The sequence below is a fragment of the Oncorhynchus kisutch genome, unplaced genomic scaffold, assembly GCF_002021735.2.
Source record: "Oncorhynchus kisutch isolate 150728-3 unplaced genomic scaffold, Okis_V2 Okis09a-Okis19a_hom, whole genome shotgun sequence".
NCBI lineage: Eukaryota > Metazoa > Chordata > Actinopteri > Salmoniformes > Salmonidae > Oncorhynchus > Oncorhynchus kisutch.
Genome location: NW_022261985.1, coordinates 606432 through 624453, shown reverse-complemented (window position 1 = coordinate 624453; position 18022 = coordinate 606432). Strand labels below are relative to the sequence as shown.

Sequence of the window (18022 nt, the reverse complement as noted above, 5' to 3'; positions counted from 1 at the left end):
ACAGCTGAAAATGAGCTAAATCTGGGGCAATGGCATGTTGTACATGGTCCCTGACAAATAAACAATTACTATGAAGCTCAAACTCATATTAGACTGCAGTAGAATCTTTACCACAGCAATATGAACCAGCTCAGCTGAAATGGTCAGAACTTTGAAAGATAATATTCTGAAATTGAGAAACTCTATGCACAACGATTACTTTTAACAATTTCCACTGAAAATGTCTCAAAAACAAATTCACTTGAAGAACAGTGCTGGTGCAAAGTTTGGTAACAGAATGAAGGTAAAACAGCACCAGCTGTCATTCTGTTACCAAACTTTGCATTGCACGGTTCTTCAAGTGAATGTTTTTGTCAAATGTTCAGTGGAAATTGATACAGTAGTCTGTACATAGAGTTGTCTGGTTTGTTTAACTTTGCAAGCATTTGTTTGACATGCATTTTAAAGTGAACATCGGCATCACAGCATCTTTCTGTCACCGTGGAATTGCCCATAAAGCCCATAGTCCACGAGAGGGCGTGTGTTGTGACTGTTTTTACCGCGGCCGTGCTGCGGCCTTGGGTACGAGGTGAAGCCGTCACAACAAACAACTTTGAGTGTACAATGACTTTTCTACTACGGGTTCCCATACAACATATTAAAACAAAGTGCTGTAGGTTTCTGCTTCACCTATGCCGTTCTACTGAGGGAAACGGGACATTTTGCTTCCCATTATATGAAACGAATCCATTAATTCCAGTACACAGCATGCCATTTCACACCTGCTGTGTGAAATAACACTATTTAAATCAATCATTTCATATGAATAAACACAAACCACAAACCACTGTGTTTCATAATAAAGTTTATTCTATATTACAAATAGTATTTTGTTCTTGACTGCAAAATAGGAATGCATTATATTTACATACACAGGTATACAATTAATTATAGCAAAGTTAGAGAAGCTGGCCTTTTCCCCCAGGTTTAGTTTCATCTCTTGATAGGATACTCTTTATCTCTCAGCAAATATGGTAATAGTAAAAGTATTCCTACTGTTTCTGTAACACCTGCTATAACACTGAGCTCTAGAAGGACCTATCTTTAGTTCCTACAAAACGTTGAAGGTGGAAGCTTTATCGAGTCCCTCGGCAACAAAGGGGTCCGTAGTCTCAGACGTGCTTTGTCGCCGGGGAACATGGGGGAAAATGGAAACACCGTATGTTACAACACCAGGGGGCAGATTCACTACGAGATTCTAGGACATTCATTCTCTTCACCAAATAAAAACAATGGACTTAGAGAGGAGGAAGCGTTGGGTAGCTAGAGAATAGAAGACATGGGTAATAGTGGGTCAATTTACAGTCTCTAAACCTAACAAGGGCCCCTAAACGTTGAGGTCCCTGCCAAGTTCAGTCTTATATCCCAACTGTTTTACCTGGGATTTTCCATCAGACTGAATTAATACAGTCGATTCCTTTCAGTTCTGTCTTATTGTTTATTTGATCACAAGCTTTGTGAACAGTTTGAACATGTTGTAGAACGTCCAGAGAACGCGCTGTTCATGAATGTACCCCCTCGAACCTGAATACCAACCACTGACAGAACTCACCCCTTTAGACAGTTCAGTTGTGGATGAATTAGATGTGGTTCATACATTAGACAGCGATGGTGTGACGGAAATAAAACACACTTTACAAAACACAATCAACTAAGTAAATCAGAAGCTTTCAGGGTCAGAGCTAGTGTGGTTATAGAAGCTTCCAGACACCTGTTTCTCTTTGATGAGTTCATCAAGAGACGTTTAATCGTTTGAAATTGTCCAAAGGAGAGTTTTTTTGTTTGTTAAAACCACCAGTATCTTTTCAGTAAGTTTGTGCAGAACACCTTTAGATGTAGCAGTAGAATCGAAGGACAGCAGATACTACCAGACAAGTGATTGACTTGAATGTATTGTACACCCCATAAGACCATAAGGATTCCAATAATGAGGCATGTTGTGCGATACATGGGTTTTGTATGAGCAAACGTTTTGATTGAACCCTGAAAGCCCTCCTAATGCTAGTTCCCTTTGCACTGAGCTCTTCAGATCAAACAACTGTTAAAACAGAATGTAAAAAACACATCCACAACTATAGTAACAGGTGCTGCAATAAGACAAGGTAGCTTTGCAGCCAGCGGCTTACAAAAATAAATGTTGTTTTTTTGAATGATAAAATAATAGAATCCAAAAGGTAAGGTTATAGGCTAGGGGAGATAGTTTCCGGATGAAAACACAGACAGACACTAGAGAAGCGATAGCAGCCAAGAAAAGAGCAAGAAGCTCACTGCAAAATTAGTCTACCAGACCCAAAACCTGAGGGTTCTGGAACTGACGAAGTCACTAACTAATGGAACATGTATATGGATGGGCGTTAGAGGACGATCTACTCTGGAAGGACTAAGCAAAAGGACTGAATGAATTCAAACTTAGTCATGAGTTATTGTACTACATCAGTCCATGAGAATCCAAAATAACCGTTTTGTTTGTGAACCGTTTAAACGTTTCCTAGTAGCAGTAGATAAATATATTTGATTGCAAGGCAGTTCCGTTTCATAACATCCAAATAGGTCAGCATGCAAGGGTATATAATATATTGGATTTTAAGGTACCACTTTATTCCTATTAGCGTCTAACACTTTCACAAGACATGGTAATGAGAGGTTTGCATGGGCTGAACGGGAGATAAAGGTTCCACCTTAACAGTTACTTATAGTTTTAACATGAACAATACACTGTTTTCCCTCACTGTTTTCTTCCAAGCAAAATAAAGAAAAGAACACATCCACATCATCATTTGCAAGAGGCTTGTTTTCTCTATTTTACTCTTTTTTTGTTTTAAATGTTAAGTTTTACATGCGCTTAAAAAGCCAATAAGGACCGAAGGTGGACCGAGGACGGTCTCCACACATTCACATCACCACATGGGGCACGTTGTCAAGGCAAAAGAAAGGTCAGAGGTCTAAAGGAAAGGAGGGTTTCTCCATGGTTTCTCCAGCTCTCTCTCCCATCCAGGTTATCACATTCCACAAGTCTGTTGATGTCCGTGTCCGGGCGTCTATATGACGTTGACTTGTTTTTCTCACTCTAGTTTCAGTTTTTTGAGGCTTGGAGAAGGCTGCGGAGGACGACTACACTAACACACAACATGAGCGACCCAGAGCGCTCAGAGATTCCCGCATGGAAGCTGTCTCCACACTTGTGCAAAAAAACTGACGTGGAAAACCGGACAAAGAGGGAAGAAAAGCGGTGTGCCAAACACGGAAGAAACCGGGACGGCGAGGAGGAGGGCGGGACTCGTCCGCGGCTCCCCCTTCGGCACACTGAGGTCAGAAAATCACACAGGGTTAAGTTGTTGTTGTGGGGTGGGTTTTTCTTTCACCAAATCCTTTTCCCGTGTCATTTCCTTTAAATACATTGTTTTTAAATAACTGTTTTTGTCTTTTTAAAATGTCAAGCTCCTTTGGTTTTTCGGCTGACCAGTTATGTCCATCAATTGATTCCCCCCGTCCCAAGTCTTTACAGAAGGTCTCTCTCTCTCTCTCTCTCTCTCTCTCTCTCTCAGGAGAGCAGATCCCATTTAAGCAGTACCGCACCGTCTCTGTCATGTAGAAAGCATGGGTCCATGGTAAGACTGCTCTAGTGAAGCGTCCCTCTCCTCCTCTCAGTAGATGTCAGTCAGCTCCCCTAGTATTCAGACAGTGTGATCAGAGGGTGAATCAGGAGTAGAGTTCCCCTCAGAACAGGTCTTGGACAGCTGCCGTGTGTACCTGTTTGTGTGTGTGCTTTGATAGACCGGCGAGTGACCTCCATCTGTTAGCAGCACACACGGGACAGACTGACCGTTCCAGGTGTCAGAGCTGTCGGGTCACTGTGGTCAAGAGTTGGATGTGTGCTTCTCGTCACAGAGGAGGACCAGACAGACCTGGGTCTGTCCTCCACTAATTAGTCTTATAATAGTCAGGATAATTGAGCAGGTACCACACAAGCCAGAGATTCAGAAGATGAGGATTGTTTTATCTATAGAGGTACTTGGAGGGGTGGGTGGGTGGGAGCAGACTCGTGCCAATGCCACAAAGGGGAATCTGTCCTTCTCTGGATTTCAAAGTCAGTCAGGTTTTCGGAAAAAAAGGGAAATTCAAGAAGCACTAACTCTCCCCAGCCCCTATCGGAGTTTCTTCAAATACACCCCAAAGCTACATTGAGAAAACAATTCTGTAGTTTGCCTATTTCCCAATCTTAAGAAGTGTGAACCAGGCAAACCTTCAGTTTTTTTGTCTTCCGAGGTGGTCAGTTTGGTTTCCTCATTTATAGAATACCACTTTGTTTTTCCACGTTTGATGTGATGTTGACTTTAGCACTACAATTAATTGGACTCTGTAGCAGTTTCATAGACTAATATCCTGTTCAGAAAGTCTGAACAAATTGACTCCCAACATTGTGGTGGCAAAAGACTTAGTCATCAGTGTTATTTTTAAAGGCAACATAAATAGAATGTTTGTTTCTCCCCCAACATTACGGTGTAAATGATGCCGATACGGCGAGCTGGCAAACAACCACCCCTCCATCAGACTCTTCTACGCAGCAAAGCTGGGATGAGGCCCTCCCATTGCATGGTGGGAAAAGCAGTCCCCAGCTCTGCCGACCCTCCAGTCAGTCCGTCAGCCAGTCTTCTCTGCACGTCCTATGAAGCTGAGCGGATGAGATGCCAAACACTTGTCAGGAAGAGGAGGAAGAGGAAGAAGAAAACAGGACAATATGTGTTATCTTTGAAACGGAGAGGAGTTCTGATGCTGATGACGATGGTGAAGAGATAGATGGACAGGTCTTTGCTCAGGCACGGCTCGGTTTCTGACGGGTCTCCCAGTGCGCCCTGGGAAGTGCGGTCCTCAGCTCTCCAGGCTCATGAAGGCCACCACCTGCTCCAGCTTGAAGGAAAGTCTCTGTTTCCTGGCGGCGTCGTCCTGCTCCAGCGCACAAACAATCTGACAGAGAGAGACACACACAGCCAGTCCCTGTGTTACTGTCAGCCCCACACACAATCTGACAGAGAGAGACACACACAGCCAGTCCCTGTGTTACTGTCAGCCCCACACACAATCTGACAGAGAGAGACACACACAGCCAGTCCGTGTGTTACTGTCAGCCCCACACACAATCTGACAGAGAGAGACACACACAGCCAGTCCCTGTGTTACTGTCAGCCCCACACACAATCTGACAGAGAGAGACACACACAGCCAGTCCCTGTGCTACTGTCAGCTTCACACACAGCCAGTCCCTGTGTTACTGTCAGCCCCACACACAGCCAGTCCCTGTGTTACTGTCAGCCTCTCACACAGCCAGTCCCTGTGTTACTGTCAGCCCCACACACAGCCAGTCCCTGTGTTACTGTCAGCCCCACACACAGCCAGTCCCTGTGTTACTGTCAGCCCCACACACAGCCAGTCCCTGTGTTACTGTCAGCCTCACACACAGCCAGTCCCTGTGTTACTGTCAGCCCCACACAGCCAGTCCCTGTGTTACTGTCAGCCCCACACACAGCCAGTCCCTGTGTTACTGTCAGCCCCACACACAGCCAGTCCCTGTGTTACTGTCAGCCCCACACACAGCCAGTCCCTGTGTTACTGTCAGCCCCACACACAGCCAGTCCCTGTGTTACTGTCAGCCCCACACACAGCCAGTCCCTGTGTTACTGTCAGCCTCTCACACAGCCAGTCCCTGTGTTACTGTCAGCCTCACACACAGCCAGTCCCTGTGTTACTGTCAGCCCCACACAGCCAGTCCCTGTGTTACTGTCAGCCCCACACACAGCCAGTCCCTGTGTTACTGTCAGCCCCACACACAGCCAGTCCCTGTGTTACTGTCAGCCCCACACACAGCCAGTCCCTGTGTTACTGTCAGCCCCACACACAGCCAGTCCCTGTGTTACTGTCAGCCCCACACACAGCCAGTCCCTGTTTTACTGTCAGCCTCACACACCAGCTGACAATGGCAGAGTAATGGCACATACAAGAAATGTTGCTTCTGTATGACAGTGTTTCTGTAACCTTTCCTCTGGGACCCCTTGACGTCTCACAATTTAGTTGAAGACCTGAACTACCACATCTTTTTTTTTGTATTTACAAAAAAAACGTAATTTAATTGATGCTTGATGATCTAAGATGAGAAGTGTGTTCTCTCTGTAGTAGAACAAAGACATGGTTGGGAGTCCTCCAGGAGAGGTTGGAAAACCGCTGATATACGCCGTCTGGGTTGCTTGTAAATGTATTTTACATACATCTTCCAGATCGTCTGAACCTACACGTCATCTACAATACATTTCAACTTCAAACCCAACTGTGTAAGACTGGCAGTCCTAAATGGAACACTGCTACCTGTCTTGAATAAAGTGTGATTTTTGTCCACGGTGTGTTGCCGTACCTCCTCTGTGTATTTGCCCACGTAGGAGTAGATCTCACTGAGGGAGCTCATGCTGTTGAACTCGTTAATGTGCATCCGGGACTGCTCTGCCAGGTACGCATTCATGTCCTGGTCACTGATGGCCGGCATCTTACTGATGTCTGAGTAGTACCTGTGGAGGTAACACACACAGCAGAATGTATTAGTGAACTGTGTAATCACTACATTTACATACATACACCCCAAAATGTGTGTTATTTCAGGGTTGTTTCAAGACTGAGATGTTTCAGCCTTTAGAATCGTGTATTGAACCTTTATTTAACCAGGCAAGTTAAGAACAAATGATTATTTACAAAGACGGCCTCCCCCGGTCAAACCCTAACGACACTGGGCCAAAGACGTCCTCCCCCGGTCAAACCCTAACGACACTGGGCCAAAGACGGCCTCCCCCGGTCAAACCCTAACGACACTGGGCCAAAGACGGCCTCCCCCGGTCAATCCCTAACGACACTGGGCCAAAGACGGCCTCCCCCGGTCAAACCCTAACGACACTGGGCCAAAGACGGCCTCCCCCGGTCAAACCCTAACGACACTGGGCCAAAGACGGCCTCCCCCGGTCAAACCCTAACGACACTGGGCCAAAGACGGCCTCCCCCGGTCAAACCCTAACGACACTGGGCCAAAGACGGCCTCCCCCAGTCAAACCCTAACGACACTGGGCCAAAGACGGCCTCCCCCGGTCAAACCCTAACGACACTGGGCCAAAGACGGCCTCCCCCGGTATGTGACTCCCAGTTGTGGCCAGTTGTGAATCAGGGTCTGTAGTGACACCTCTAGCACTGAAATGAAGTGACTTAGACCGCTGCGCCATTCGGGAGCCTAGAATAGGAATCATGTTAAAGACAGTTGTCTCGTCCCCAATCACTTTTCACAGTCTGAGCAGCCCTGACTCTCTATAGACATTTACATTTTTCTAGTTTAGCAGACGCTCTTATCCAAAGCAATTAGGGTTAAGTGCCTTGCTCAAGGGTACATCGATATATTTTGCACATTCTTGGCTAAGGGTTTCGAACCTTTTGGCCCAATGCTCTTAACCCTTCGGCTACCTGCCACCCTCGTACAAATGGCCTAAAAGCTGCAAAGGCACTTAGCAGTGTATGTGAACCCCTCCCTCTCTCTCACACACACAGACTGTGTCTCCAGGAAGCTCTCAGCTGCGTCCGGGTAAAGAGGGCTGGAAAGGAGAAGTAATCAGCCAGTGTCAACAGCAGCTGAGGCCCTCTGTCAACTCCTTCATTAAAGATGGTCATTATCTGTTTAATTCCGGTGCCACAACTGCTCCTGGACACCACAAATTTAGTCTGATAAGTGTGTGGTGTGGTGTGGTGTGTGGTGTGGTATGGTGTGTCGTGTGGTGTGGTGTAGTGTGGTGTGGTGTGGTGTAGTGTGGTGTGGTGTGGTGTAGTGTGGTATGGTGTGTGGTGTGGTGTGGTGTATGGTGTGTCGTGTGGTGTGGTATGGTGTGTGTGGTGTGGTGTGTGGTGTGGTGTGGTATGGCGTGTCGTATGGTGTGTGTGGTGTGGTGTGTGGTGTGGCGTGGTATGGCGTGTGGTATGGTGTGTGTTTGGTGTGGTATGGTGTGTGGTGTGGTATGGTGTGTGCTGTGGTGTGTGGTGTGGTGTGTGGTGTGGTGTGGTATGGCGTGTCGTATGGTGTGTGTTTGGTGTGGTATGTTGTGTGGTGTGGTACGGTGTGTGGTGTGGTGTGTCGTGTGGTGTGGTATGGTGTGTGGTGTGGTGTGTGGTGTGGTATGGTGTGTGGTGTGGTGTGTGGTGTGGTGTGGTGTGGTGTGTGGTGTGGTGTGTCGTGTGGTGTGGTATGGTGTGTGGTGTGGTGTGGTATGGTGTGTCGTGTGGTGTGGTATGGTGTGTCGTGTGGTGTTGTGTGGTATGGTGTGTGGTGTGGTGTGATGTGTGGTATGTGGTATGGTGTGTGAAAACCGAGGCTATTAAGCTAACAGAGCAGGTTACGCGACAGGTGGGCATTGCAGGTTATTTATTGTAAGGAAGGTCACAGGAAGGTCACACCCACTCACACACACCTCGGCCACCTGCGCAGGGCAGGAGGGCAATTGGAGGAAGTGAGTCGTGGGGTTTGAGAGGGGAAAGGAAATTGGAGGGATTTCTGTCTCCAGGTAAAACAGCAGGTCCACCTGACATCTCTGGTTCTAGGTGACGACGTGGGGCATAATTCCAAATCGTCTCCTTTCTTAGACACTTGATCTAAACATAATGGAAATCACACCTAGAGCAGGGGTCAGCAGCCCACGGGCCAAAACCGGCCTACAAGGGATTTTTTTCCCGGCCCGCAAGAGATATTCATTTTGAAATTCAGTAATAAAATAAAAAAAGATACGTATGTGATCATGTCTCAACTTCACCAAGGCCTGGAATTTCCCAATATATAGCATTATTTATTGGCTTAGTTGTAGTCAATTTGCAGTGTAGAAATGATTATAATTATGTTCCGGTCAGCCCACCATCCGCTCCGACAAAAATGGTCCTGCAGCTGAATCTAGTTGCTGACCCCTTGGCCACCCCCCCCAGGGAGCTGTGAATGTAAGTATGCCATTTCCCCTGATACAGTCCATGTGTTAATGTCAGGGGTTTTCACTTTGATTTCCCATTGTAATCTTCTATCCGAGCAGGGGATCAAATGAACTGCATATATGACAGGTCTGATGAACTTGTCATTGTCTGGGGACAATTAAATCCCACCTCAAATACCACTCCAACTGAATGGAATGAATATAAACAGTCTGTCTGTAGTTGGAGGCTCTGGGGGAACATGCATGTCCAACCCTTACAAACCACTCCAACCATCAAATTGTGCCAATGCGACATAAATCAACAAGACCCCAACACAACTTAGATCCTGTAAGATGTCAGCTTTCATTAAAGTGCTGAGTTAGTGAGATACAGTTGTAGGAAGTCATGTACCGGCCGAGACCCACAGGATTTCTTCCTTGTGTTAAATCATATCAGATTGCTTTTCTGTGGATGTCATACAGTAATAACATGTTAAGGTAGAGTCTTCCCAGAGGGGCACAGCTCCACTACAAGACCAGAGGCAAACTGCCTGATCCCCAAACGTACCATGACCAAGCTATAGGCTTCCATTATGGTGCTCCTACCCCTCTCCCTGGTACGGCTCTACAATAACCGCTAACCTCCACAGCGCTTATGAAGATGTAGAACGGAGGAGAAATCACAGGAAGACATGTGCCTGAGTATTCCTCTCACTCCGCCTTCTTTCTTTAGTTAAACTCTGCAGTCTGTCTCTTTGAAGTGTTTTTCACGGTGTGACTGAAGTGTCGGGCTGGATTGGAAGCAGAGTTGAAGACAGAGTTGAAGACCGGTGGATGTGTGTGTTACAGATTGTGTGTGTGTGTGTGTGTGGGGGGGGGGGGGGGAGTTGAAGATGGAGAAGGAAGAGAGAGAGTGGGAAGAAAGAGTGAAGCAATAGTGGGGAGAGAGGGGGAAGGGAGTGTGGGGAGAGAGGGGGAAGGGAGTGGAGAGAGAGGGAGAGGGGAGTTGGGAGAGAGGAGGAAGGGAGTTGGGAGAGAGGAGGAAGGGAGTTGGGAGAGAGGAGGAAGGGAGTGTGGGGAGAGAGGGTCAAGGGAGTGGAGAGAGAGGGAGAGGGGAGTTGGGAGAGAGGGGGAAGGGAGTGGGGAGAGAGTGGGGAGAGAGGGGGAGGGGAGTTGGGAGAGAGGAGGAAGGGAGTGTGGGGAGAGAGGAGGAAGGGAGTGTGGGGAGAGAGGAGGAAGGGAGTGTGGGGAGAGAGGAGGAAGGGAGTTGGGAGAGAGGAGGAAGGGAGTTGGGAGAGAGGAGGAAGGGAGTTGGGAGAGAGGAGGAAGGGAGTGTGGGGAGAGAGGAGGAAGGGAGTTGGGAGAGAGGAGGAAGGGAGTTGGGAGAGAGGAGGAAGGGAGTTGGGAGAGAGGAGGAAGGGAGTTGGGAGAGAGGAGGAAGGGAGTGTGGGGAGAGAGGAGGAAGGGAGTTGGGAGAGAGGAGGAAGGGAGTTGGGAGAGAGGAGGAAGGGAGTTGGGAGAGAGGAGGAAGGGAGTTGGGAGAGAGGAGGAAGGGAGTTGGGAGAGAGGAGGAAGGGAGTTGGGAGAGAGGAGGAAGGGAGTGTGGGAGAGAGGAGGAAGGGAGTTGGGAGAGAGGAGGAAGGGAGTGTGGGGAGAGAGGAGGAAGGGAGTTGGGAGAGAGGAGGAAGGGAGTTGGGAGAGAGGAGGAAGGGAGTTGGGCGAGAGGAGGAAGGGAGTGTGGGGAGAGAGGAGGAAGGGAGTTGGGAGAGAGGAGGAAGGGAGTTGGGAGAGAGGAGGAAGGGAGTTGGGAGAGAGGAGGAAGGGAGTTGGGAGAGAGGAGGAAGGGAGTGTGGGGAGAGAGGAGGAAGGGAGTTGGGAGAGAGGAGGAAGGGAGTGTGGGGAGAGAGGAGGAAGGGAGTTGGGAGAGAGGAGGAAGGGAGTTGGGAGAGAGGAGGAAGGGAGTTGGGAGAGAGGAGGAAAGGAGTGTGGGGAGAGAGGAGGAAGGGAGTGTGGGGAGAGAGGAGGAAGGGAGTGTGGGGGAGAGAGGAGGAAGGGAGTGTGGGGAGAGAGGAGGAAGGGAGTTGGGAGAGAGGAGGAAGGGAGTTGGGAGAGAGGAGGAAGGGAGTTGGGAGAGAGGAGGAAGGGAGTGTGGGGAGAGAGGAGGAAGGGAGTTGGGAGAGAGGAGGAAGGGAGTTGGGAGAGAGGAGGAAGGGAGTTGGGAGAGAGGAGGAAGGGAGTGTGGGGAGAGAGGAGGAAGGGAGATGGGAGAGAGGAGGAAGGGAGTTGGGAGAGAGGAGGAAGGGAGTGTGGGGAGAGAGGAGGAAGGGAGTTGGGAGAGAGGAGGAAGGGAGTTGGAAGTGTGTGGGGAGAGACTTGAGCTTGTCTCAGGTGTTGGACTCGATGACAGTTGCTATCCATTATAGAGCTGCGATTGGTTGGCCAAAATTCATGGACAGTGCTTAGCGAAGGGTCAATTGTATATAGATGGGCAAATTAAATTGTGTGAATATGCTGATGGTCTCAATGCACATCACAACCTTCAGGTAGGCTTTGCCCATCAACAAGACTGTGAGATCTAATTTGCCTATCCTGATTGTGAGATGTAAGCACTGCAGGGTTTATAAACACTATTTTGAGATTTAATTTGTTAATTAAGATTGATGTCAATGACGTGGAGGGACTAATCATACTACAATTACACTAAATTAGATCTCACAAAATATGGATTGATCAACTAAACATCACCTATAGAAACATTACATCTCAGAATCATGTGGATGCTAATTGGATTTTCTGCAAAGACTCCTGACCTTAGAAATGAATACTTCCTTCACAGACTTTTATGCTTCAGAAATAAACGCCAACTGGTCCACAGGTAATAGGACCGTCACATGGCTTCAGTGTGGACAGGAAGTCTCTGATTAGAATCTTATCACTTTCCCGATCTCCCACGGCTGCCAAACTCCGTCAGCATCTCCCGCTCCTAATGCCACATGACACGTCAACAGTTTACTCACTAGCTGCAGGTCAGACTCAGCCTGTGAAACGGGTCCTTATCAGTAATCACCTCACGCGCCCAAGTCGCAAGCAAAGAGCAGGGAACGCTAACAGGAACGCTAACAGGAACACATTGATATGAAGCTTAACAACCTCTAGATTGGCACGGCTGCTTTTAGTTAAATAGTAGTGATTCATCTTTACAGAGAACTACACTACCCATGATTCCCCTGTCTTTACAATTGCGGTTTGGTTCTGAGAATGTCAACATGTAGAACACAGGAGGTTGGTGGCACCTTAATATGGGAGAACGGGCTCGTGGTAATGACTGGAGAGGAATCAGAGGAATGGTATCAAATCCATCAAACACATGGATTCCATGGTTACCAGGTGTTTGATGACATTCCATTTGCTCTGTTCTGGACATTATTATCAGCCGTCCTCCCCTCATCAGCCTCCTGTGATGTAGAATCTCTGTCTGTATACCCTATTTGTTTTTAATCTGTGGTTGATTGAGTATTTCAGCTATTTGAATTGAACATTTCCTGTCCAAATAATGAACAGCACCTGGGTGAACTGAGATAATGACACAGATGGTCTGATACTACTGTACGTACAGTAGGCCCAACAGCACCTGGGTGAACAGAGATAATGACACAGATGGTCTGATACTACTGTACGTACAGTAGGCCCAACAGCACCTGGGTGAACTGAGATAATGACACAGATGGTCTGATACTACTGTACGTACAGTAGGCCCAACAGCACCTGGGTGAACAGAGATAATGACACAGATGGTCTGATACTACTGTACGTACAGTAGGCCCAACAGCACCTGGGTGAACTGAGATAATGACACAGATGGTCTGATACTACTGTACGTACAGTAGGCCCAACAGCACCTGGGTGAACTGAGATAATGACACAGATGGTCTGATACTACTGTACGTACAGTAGGCCCAACAGCACCTGGGTGAACTGAGATAATGACACAGATGGTCTGATACTACTGTACGTACAGTAGGCCCAACAGCACCTGGGTGAACTGAGATAATGACACAGATGGTCTGATACTACTGTACGTACAGTAGGCCCAACAGCACCTGGGTGAACTGAGATAATGACACAAATGGTCTGATACTACTGTACGTACAGTAGGCCCAACAGCACCTGGGTGAACTGAGATAATGACACAGATGGTCTGATACTACTGTACGTACAGTAGGCCCAACAGCACCTGGGTGAACAGAGATAATGACACAGATGGTCTGATACTACTGTACGTACAGTAGGCCCAACAGCACCTGGGTGAACTGAGATAATGACACAGATGGTCTGATACTACTGTACGTAGAGTAGGCCCAACAGCACCTGGGTGAACTGAGATAATGACACAGATGGTCTGATACTACTGTACGTACAGTAGGCCCAACAGCACCTGGGTGAACAGAGATAATGACACAGATGGTCTGATACTACTGTACGTACAGTAGGCCCAACAGCACCTGGGTGAACTGAGATAATGACACAGATGGTCTGATACTACTGTACGTACAGTAGGCCCAACAGCACCTGGGTGAACAGAGATAATGACACAGATGGTCTGATACTACTGTACGTACAGTAGGCCCAACAGCACCTGGGTGAACTGAGATAATGACACAGATGGTCTGATACTACTGTATGTACAGTAGGCCCAACAGCACCTGGGTGAACTGAGATAATGACACAGATGGTCTGATACTACTGTACGTACAGTAGGCCCAACAGCACCTGGGTGAACTGAGATAATGACACAGATGGTCTGATACTACTGTACGTACAGTAGGCCCAACAGCACCTGGGTGAACTGAGATAATGACACAGATGGTCTGATACTACTGTACGTACAGTAGGCCCAACAGCACCTGGGTGAACTGAGATAATGACACAAATGGTCTGATACTACTGTACGTACAGTAGGCCCAACAGCACCTGGGTGAACTGAGATAATGACACAGATGGTCTGATACTACTGTACGTACAGTAGGCCCAACAGCACCTGGGTGAACAGAGATAATGACACAGATGGTCTGATACTACTGTACGTACAGTAGGCCCAACAGCACCTGGGTGAACTGAGATAATGACACAGATGGTCTGATACTACTGTACGTAGAGTAGGCCCAACAGCACCTGGGTGAACTGAGATAATGACACAGATGGTCTGATACTACTGTACGTACAGTAGGCCCAACAGCACCTGGGTGAACTGAGATAATGACACAGATGGTCTGATACTACTGTACGTACAGTAGGCCCAACAGCACCTGGGTGAACTGAGATAATGACACAGATGGTCTGATACTACTGTACGTACAGTAGGCCCAACAGCACCTGGGTGAACTGAGATAATGACACAGATGGTCTGATACTACTGTACGTACAGTAGGCCCAACAGCACCTGGGTGAACAGAGATAATGACACAGATGGTCTGATACTACTGTACGTACAGTAGGCCCAACAGCACCTGGGTGAACTGAGATAATGACACAGATGGTCTGATACTACTGTACGTACAGTAGGCCCATTGAACCTTTGTATTGCAACACATCCCTACCTGAGCCCTACCTGAGCCCTACTCAAATCCACACTATCACACTCCACACACCTCTGTCCCGTCGACTGCCAAGCCTCATGAAGACTAAGGGCTTCAATCTGTATCGCTGAAGTTCAGTGCTATAGCGCGATTGAAATCGAAAGGTCATTTCCTATTGAGCCCACATATGCAGGGTTTACTGTGAATGCAGTCTCAGCTAACGTGGGAACACTGCCTGTACATTTCTATTGCACTGTAGCGCATGCTCTTCAGCGCTGTGGATTGATCAAGTCCTTATGCTAAACTGTCTCATCCACATTTAAAGCAGCAAACAACCATAAACAACCATCATCTGAAGGGGAGTAACTATAAGATAACTCATCTATATGTCACTGGGACTAACTATAAGATAACCCATCTATATATCACTGGGACTAACTATAAGATAAGCCATCTATATATCACTGGGACTAACTATAAAATAAGCCATCTATATATCACTGGGACTAACTATAAGATAACCCATCTATATATCACTGGGACTAACTATAAGATAAGCCATCTATATATCACTGGGACTAACTATAAGATAACCCATCTATATATCACTGGGACTAACTATAAGATAAGCCATCTATATATCACTGGGACTAACTATAAGATAACCCATCTATATATCACTGGGACTAACTATAAGATAAGCCATCTATATATCACTGGGACTAACTATAAGATAACCCATCTATATATCACTGGGAGTAACTATAGATAACCCATCTATATGTCTGGAGTCTTAAGGTTTGGGTTTAGAAGCTGTTCAGAAGCCTTTTGGGCCTCGACTTGGCGCTCCGGTACCACTTGCCGTGTGGTAGCAGAGAGAACAGTCTATGACTAGGGTGGCTGGAGACTTGATCATATAGATCATGCACCGTTAATATAAAACACACAAGCACATGCTGACACGCACGCACACACACACATGCATGCACACAGTGTCACACAGTGTCCCAGCACACATGCACACACACACTGTATATCTCAGCCTGATGAATACGGTCCTAGACAAAACTCCTCGTTGGGTTTCAGTCATACAGTACATACACATACAGTATATCCCTGTCCTGCGGCTAGCGCTGAGCACTAAACACAGAAATACTTTGGGACCACTTCACAAGCCCATCTTTTATTCAGCACTCTACCACTGACCAAATAAATGCAATACAACTCTAATTTGGACAAATGACCACCACCACTGCTGTGCAGTAGTAATCTAGTAGTAAACTTCACACACACACGGGTGTACCTGGGCAGGACAGAGAACTCACTGTGGCTCTCTGTCTGTGCCTGTCCCCCCTCTACCTCTCCAGCATTAGGAGGCACTGCCATCCATTCCCAGTGGGTTTTCATTTGGAGCCTCCTCCATGGCCCAGGGATCACAACACTACAGCCCTACTGTGTGTACTTATGAGACAAGGGGCAGACTACAGTCTATCAGGGATGTTTATGGACAAAATGGCTGGCACACATCTATAGGACGACAGAACCACATGATGAACTGCCCTCTCATGTTACACTCACATGTAGGTCTATATAGAAACTGGAAAAGAGAGAGAGAGACATGCTGTAGTTACACACACACACACACACACACGCACACATCCCAAACCAGCCCCCCCAACTCACACACACACACACACACCAAACCAGCCCCCCCCAACTCACACACACCAAACCAGCCCCCCCTCACCTCACACACACAGTACACAAACTCCCCAAACCACTCCCCACCTCACGCACACACACCCATCCCATCATCCTCTCACCTCTCCACCCAGCTCTTGTAACTGGGGATGTCCTTGGCATAGAGCAGTTTGTTGGAGGGGGAGTCCTTGCCCAGGCGGTGTTCTGAGGTAGAGCATGAGTCCATGAAGGTCTGGGCCACCACAGACAGACAGGCGTCCGTGATGCTGCTCTTGTGGATGTCGAACACAAACTGGGGGTTCTTGATCACGTTCACCCAGAACCTCAGAGGTAGGCTATTGGGGAGAGACAGAGAGAGTTAGGGAATATCATGTCATCCTGGAACGTCAGAACCTTAGAGCTGGGCTATAGAGGAGACATCATGTAAACACAACACCCTGGCCTTACAGGGGACAGAGAACAGTCTATTACCATAACATACACCAGGTACATTTCTAGGAATGCTTCTCTGTGATAGAACACAACAAATTAAACAGAAGACATCAAGGTGATTTTCTACATTTAGATTAAATAACAATCCTTGTTCAAATCCAAATCCAAGCAGATTACATCCCTGAACATACAACAACTCACATTGGTTAAAGCCAGCCGGTGGATGTGGTGGGTCTGAGCTAACACATTCAGTGGCAGAAGGGAATGAGGACCCATTCACTTTGCAATCTAGTACACGGCTTGTTGCTGATGCGTTCTATTTGACGTTTGCGCGATTTAATAAAGCCCTAATCTTAAAGGCAGGCAACGCCAGGGCTTCATGGTTTCCAGCTGTGTCTGGGGGCTTCACACCAACACGGTTCATATTGCCTTGTTTAGACATGCGGCCCATTCCATGCCTGTCTAGAATAATCAAAACACAAGTCTGTTTATTTGTTGGCCTTGAAACGAATGGAGGGAGGTAGCACAGGTGCTAGTGTGTGTTACAGATCAGGTGGTATAAAGACAGGACTGAGAATTGCTTAGATTTCCTTCCTTCTCTCTCTCTCTCATTAACTGGGCAGCATGGTTTTGGATGACGCGGCAAAAGCCAAACCGGCAAGACACTGCAGTCTAGAGGATGGACCGACTGTGTGTGCAACATCAGGGAGGAGAGAGAAAAAAACACAGAATCATTTGAATAACCCCTCTCCCGACATGTCCTACCCCCCAACCTGCTGTACGACCTAACAAAAGAGGATTTGGCGAGGGAAACCTTGGCATTATGACTCTGAATTAATCTGGACGAATCTTCTGGGATTAGCGGACGGATCAAAGGATATTATCACCGCCGCGATGCAAGTCTTGATTGTCGTCAATCTGGCGCAGCTGGCCAATACTAGGTTAAGGTCTAGATGGTTTCCGAGGGGAAAGGTCAGATTTAAAGAGTCTCTTCACACGTTCCATTTCTGGGCCAGGTCCATAATGATATTTAGATTTCAGTGAATGTGACACAATACAGGTTTATCTGACAAACTATCACTAGGAGACAATAGAGAGCTGTGTTTGCATTGTGGCAATTGTTCTGCCAATACCTTCGTACAACCTAACTTTTCCCCAAACTGTAAAGCTTGTTCCCCAAACTGTAAAGCTTTTTCTCCAAACTGTAAAGCTTTTTCTCCAAACTGTAAAGCTTTTTCTCCAAACTGTAAAGCTTTTTCTCCAAACTGTAAAGCTTGTTCCCCAAACTGTAAAGCTTGTTCCCCA

The 18022-nt window shown here is 47.3% G+C and overlaps 1 protein-coding gene across 1 annotated transcript in view; it reads right to left on the bottom strand.

Moving 5' to 3' along the window:
* Positions 1–827: 827 nt before the first annotated feature.
* plxna4 (plexin A4) overlaps positions 828–18022 on the bottom strand; it is a 510802-nt gene continuing 493607 nt past the window's right edge. The window contains exons 30-32 of the mRNA XM_031815179.1: positions 16408–16620; positions 6443–6593; positions 828–5004 (exon numbers count right to left, since the gene is read on the bottom strand). Of these exons, the coding sequence (XP_031671039.1) occupies positions 4909–5004; positions 6443–6593; positions 16408–16620 (460 nt within the window). The 3' untranslated portion in view covers positions 828–4908. The remainder of the gene's footprint in view (positions 5005–6442; positions 6594–16407; positions 16621–18022) is intronic.